This window comes from Brassica napus, chromosome C8 (genome assembly GCF_020379485.1).
Source record: "Brassica napus cultivar Da-Ae chromosome C8, Da-Ae, whole genome shotgun sequence".
In the NCBI taxonomy this organism is placed as follows: domain Eukaryota; kingdom Viridiplantae; phylum Streptophyta; class Magnoliopsida; order Brassicales; family Brassicaceae; genus Brassica; species Brassica napus.
The window spans coordinates 35,322,835-35,328,320 of record NC_063451.1 but is presented as its reverse complement, the minus strand read 5'-3'; the positions used below and the strand labels follow the sequence as shown (position 1 = coordinate 35,328,320).

Sequence of the window (5,486 nt, the reverse complement as noted above, 5' to 3'; positions counted from 1 at the left end):
ATCGTTCATGCCTTCATGGTATCTATACGTCAAGCGTCATAATCCCCTGTATATTAATTGAGATGCATTTGAAAAGATATAACCTCAATTTTGTATTAATTAAAAAAAATTCATTGTGGCACATCTAAATACTTTCTAAATCTTCTTTTCAAAGAATTTTAGAGCACCTAATATAAACTATAGTTTAATCTAAAGTTATCCCGTTTTTCCATAATTATATAACACTAGAGAACATTATATTAACCTAAAATATAAGAAGTATGTATTTTTTTCTTATATAAAAGCTACAGAATTACCTAATATGATTTACATATATATGGCAATTAATGATTATGAATAATAAAGATTTGATAATAATTTTTGCATTCTTCTTCATTTTTGTTTAATTTTATATTTTTTAAAAAATTAAACAATCACATTAACCATATAATAAAAAAAATTAGATTTTTTCTTATATGTTATAGTTTGAATTTTTTAAAATGACTTTAAATTACAAAAATGAGGAAACCTTATATGTTATTTTTTTTCTTAAAATGACTTTAAAATACAAAAATAAGGACACCTTATATGTTTTATTTTTCTTTTATGTTAGATTTTTTCTTATATGTTATATTTTAAATTTTAAAAAATTTTTAAAACGACATTAAATTATAAAAATGTAAGTTTTTCTTAAGTATACGACTAAAAACATTAAAATGACATGTACCAATTCGATGGTTGATTTGAAAGCTTTCAAAACCATATGGAAGATAAAAGTCAAAATAATTCAACTGTGGAAACAACACTGTTCATTTTTTTCAAGAATGTGTTCGATGAAAAAAAAAAGTTTTTATGTCATAATTTGTTTAATGTCCACTAGAGAATATTATATTAACCTAAAATATAAGAAGTGTGTATTCTTTCCTTAAATAAAAGATACAAAATTACCTAATACGATTTACATATATATGACAATTAATTATTATGAATAGTAAAGATTTGATAACAATTTTTACATCATTCTCATTTTTGTTTAATTTTATATTATTAAAAAAAATAAACAATCACATTAACCATATAATAAAAAATTAGATTTTTTTCTTATATGTTATATTTTGAATTTTTAAAAATGACTTTAAATTACAAAAATGAGGAAACCTTATATGTTATATTTTTTTAAAAACGATTTTAAAATACAAAAATGAGGACACCTTATATGTTATATTTTTCTTATATGTTAGATTTTTTCTTATATGTTATATTTTGAATTTTTTAAAACGACTTTAAATTATAAAAATGTAAGTTTGCCTTAAGTATACGACTAAAATGACATGTATCAATTCGATGGTTGATTTGAAAGCTTTCAAAACCATACGGAAGATAAAAGTCAAAATAATTTAAATGTGGAAACAATACTGTTCACTTTTTTCAAGAATGTGTTCGATGGAAAAAATAAGGTTTTATGTCATAATTTGTTTAATGTCCAATCCGATCAGCCCATGATATATTAATTATAGTTTTGTTCCATAATTTTTAATAAAAATTGATCCGATCCATCGGAAAGAAATTATATAATAAAACAAAAAATATTGTATATGTATAAATAAAATGATCAAATATATAAAATAAATTATCGATAATATATACAAATAAACTCACTATCGCAAGTCGCATGTGTTATCCTGGTTCATTTATATATTAACTGTATCAGACGCAATGGTTCCATCAAACTACAATGCAGCACACGCAAAATATATATATACATTGACCAAACAACTCAATAGGCGCAGAAAGAAAACTGATATATGATCCAGTATGCTCAAAAACTATTTAGTAAGATATGAACTGGGGCAGTTCAAAAAAAAAGTGGGGGACTAATTAACCGACTAATATTATTACAGTATAATATTCAGAATCTCTTGGGTAGAAAAAATGACTAAAGAGTTAAAATTAGGAGTAGTTGACCGGATCTGTATCCTAGTAGATTACAACCATTATCATGTTATAATCCAGGATGCAACTGTAGAAATGTGCGTGTGAGTTGTATGCGTGTATACCAATAAAAGAAAAAGACTAACAGAACAAATAGAGAATAGTTTTATGGGTTACTTTGGTATCTGCTGTCAAATTTATTTCAGTTTGTACCCTTTCATTCTGATTAATATATAATAATTCATTTCTCTCATAGACAGAGCCGTGCCTGAGATTTATTGGCTCTCAAGCAAAAAAAAATTGTTGGCCCACTATATGTACTTATGAAACAAAATTAAAAAAATCCAATGCCAAAGGTTCGTACTCACAACATCTATTTACACAAATGAACTCATAACCACCTGTGCTGCTGGTGTTTCAAATAAAAAAAAAAAAAAAAAAAAAAACCACCTGTGCTGCTGAATATTTCACATCACAAATTGGCCCTCTAAATATATAAACATCTGAACTAGAAGCACATGCTTGATGTGCTTAGTGTCAGGCACGGCCCTGCTCATAGATTTATTTTGTAAATGTTCATGTTACAGGGTTTGATATAAATTACTTAAAATATAAAAATTAGAGTGATTCAAAAGTTTCTGAAAAAACTAGTTTGTAAAATGAATTCTGACAGAAACTATTTGTTTATTTGCTAAAAAATATTTCATTGGAATTACAAGTTGTGACAAAGATCATATGATATAGTTTAAGAGAGAATAATGAGAGCAATATGATTAAACACACACTTAAGCCAAGCTAATAGAATTGCGTTTGTACTTTGTAAAGCTAAAGGGAGTGAGGAAATAGCCAGCGAAAGCACACTATATCCTTAGACCATGATTAACCCGGATTCTTAGGGTGGAGTTTTTAGCTTCGGCTAAGAACCGTTTCTTAGCTTTTAACTAAGAAAAGCTAAAAACTGTCTCTTAAATAAGAGATATAAGAGCCGGTTCTTAGCCGAAAAGTGTAAAAAAATATATATATATTAAATCATAAATTAAAAAACTCAAATTAATAATCCGGGTTAAGCATGCTCTTAGTTTCGAGGTCCACTATTTCGTCTTTAAAATCACGACTGCTTCGAACACCTATAATAGTCTGTTACATTTCTTGCACTTTTTGAATTGGTTTTATTGGCCAATTCTTCTTGAGTTCTAAAAGGATAAATCAACAAATTCAAAACCTGTAACGGTAATATCTAAGTATCTACCTTCTTTTTTTTTCTTGGCCAAGTGGGAGGAGTTTGAGATAAAATCTAATCTCCTTTTAGGCATAAGACCAGTCGTTACTAATATTTTATGATGACGTAAAACATTTTTTCCAGCAGAAATCGAACTATATTTTTAATGGAACTAATTATTTATGCTAAATCACTATACCAACATATATACAGTTGGTAAGTATCTTCCTTGTCCCTTTCACTGATATGATTCTGGTAATTAATACAAGAGATATCTCCTATATGACCCTTTCTTTATAGGTGCTGATGAGTCAGGTAGTTAATACAAGAGATATCTCGTATTGCCAGCATAATAAATATAGGAAAGATCTCAAATCTAATTACTGTTTTCATATAGATTTTTTTCTAGATTAAATCCGATATCAAATCATCAATGATACACTCGGAAATTATTTTGGATTAGTTTCCACTTTCCAGATGTTTGTGATTGATTTTGTTTCATACAAGTAGATCCGGTTGACCCAAATAAGTTCATTAGTCTCTCTTATAAGTATTATTAAATCAATTAGTTCACATAATTTAGAAACATCCATTCAGTGTATATAAATATATTAAGTATCTTTTGTTGTCTTTCCTATCTGTTAGCTTTTGTGGATACTAAATTATTATTTAGAATGATTCCAAAACTTGAGCATGATTGGATGTTTCACGTCTTTCACGGTTCGTAACTTATCTTTCGTACACGTTACACACTTGTATAGTTGTATAAATAGATGTACTCGTATGCATCTACTGCGATTCATTTCCACACCAAGCTAGACAATTCTCCCTCTCTTAACCCTTTGGTTAAAAAAAAAGTTCTCCCTATCTAACTCACTCACTAAAAACCCGGCATGCCGGCCCAAGTGATCCCTGACCATACCTTTCAATCCATCCACGAGACCATGATGGAGGAGACTAATTCAACTTTATTTCATAAAAGGTACAAAACTACTGATGCATATAAGTAGTAAGTACATTAATGTTTGTCCGTCTTGCGATAACTTTCAAACTCAAAAATGAATAACAATATAAGTGGATTATACTGGTCTTTTGCATGTTAGCAGTGTTTTTTTTTTTTAAATTTGAAAACCGAATGTTATTGCATGTTAGTTGTGTTGATCCCTTCTCATTAATTTCATTTGCTGATAATGTATACTCTTTTATATAGGTTGGAAGGAAAAGTAGCCATCATAACCGGAGGCGCACATGGAATCGGCAAAGCCACCGTCCAGCTATTCGCGAGACACGGTGCCACGGTGGTGATCGCTGACGTGGACGCCACCGCCGGCTCTTTCCTAGCTAAATCTCTCTCAGCATCCCAAGTCGCCTTTATAAGCTGCGATGTCTCGGTAGAAGCTGACGTGGAAAACTTAGTGAACCTTACCGTGGCACGGTTCGGCCGGCTCGACATTCTATTCAACAACGCAGGAGTTCTCGGTGACCAGAAGAAACACAAAAGCATACTAGACTTCAACGCTGAAGAGTTCGACCAAGTGATGCGTGTGAACGTGCGAGGCGTAGGTCTCGGCATGAAACACGCGGCAAGTGCCATGATCAAGAGAGGGTTTAAAGGTTGCATAATCTCGATGGCGAGTGTGGCCGGTGTGATGGGTGGAATGGGGCCACACGCTTACACAGCGTCGAAACATGCGATCGTTGGACTGACCAAGAACGCAGCTTGTGAGCTAGGTAAGTATGGGATTAGGGTTAACTGCATATCGCCGTTTGGAGTTGCCACGTCGATGCTGGTGAACGCGTGGCGGAAGGGTGACGTGGGAGATGGTGATGAGGTGGAGGAGATGGAGGAGTTTGTGAGGAGTTTGGCTAATTTAAAAGGAGAGACGTTGAGAGCCACGGATATAGCTGAAGCGGCGTTATATTTAGCGAGTGATGAGTCAAAGTATGTTAATGGACATAACCTTGTCGTTGACGGTGGTGTTACGACTGCGAGAAACTGTGTTGGTTTGTGATGATCTTTTTCCTTTTTTTTCTAATTGATCTGCTAATTGACTGAATTTGGTAAATCTTTTTCTGTGTTGCTGGAAATTGCTGGTTATTCAATAAAACAGTGATTTTTAATTTGTACATTTTTGCTTTCTGTCGGCACTCAATTGATCAATTGATCAGTGACTTTAGAACACCTCTATCACAAAGGTTGATTTTATTTTTTGAGTATTAGACTAAAACAAAAATAATTGTATATAAATAGACAGTGTTGTAAAAAATCCACTAACTATATTTGAAAAAATAAAGAGAATTAAAAAGCAAACGAGACAAGAATCGATTTTTTGAGTTTGTTGTGGATAAATAAATT

At 31.3% G+C, this 5,486-nt stretch overlaps 1 protein-coding gene across 1 annotated transcript; it reads left to right on the top strand.

Annotated features, from left to right (window-relative positions):
• Positions 1 to 3,793: 3,793 nt before the first annotated feature.
• LOC111209010 (short-chain dehydrogenase reductase 2a) lies at positions 3,794 to 5,257 on the top strand. The gene is made up of 2 exons (XM_022708720.2): positions 3,794 to 4,112; positions 4,341 to 5,257. The coding sequence occupies exons 1-2, from the start codon at positions 4,024 to 4,026 to the stop codon at positions 5,140 to 5,142; spliced, it is 891 nt and encodes a 296-aa protein (XP_022564441.2). The 5' UTR covers positions 3,794 to 4,023; the 3' UTR covers positions 5,143 to 5,257.
• Positions 5,258 to 5,486: the final 229 nt, after the last annotated feature.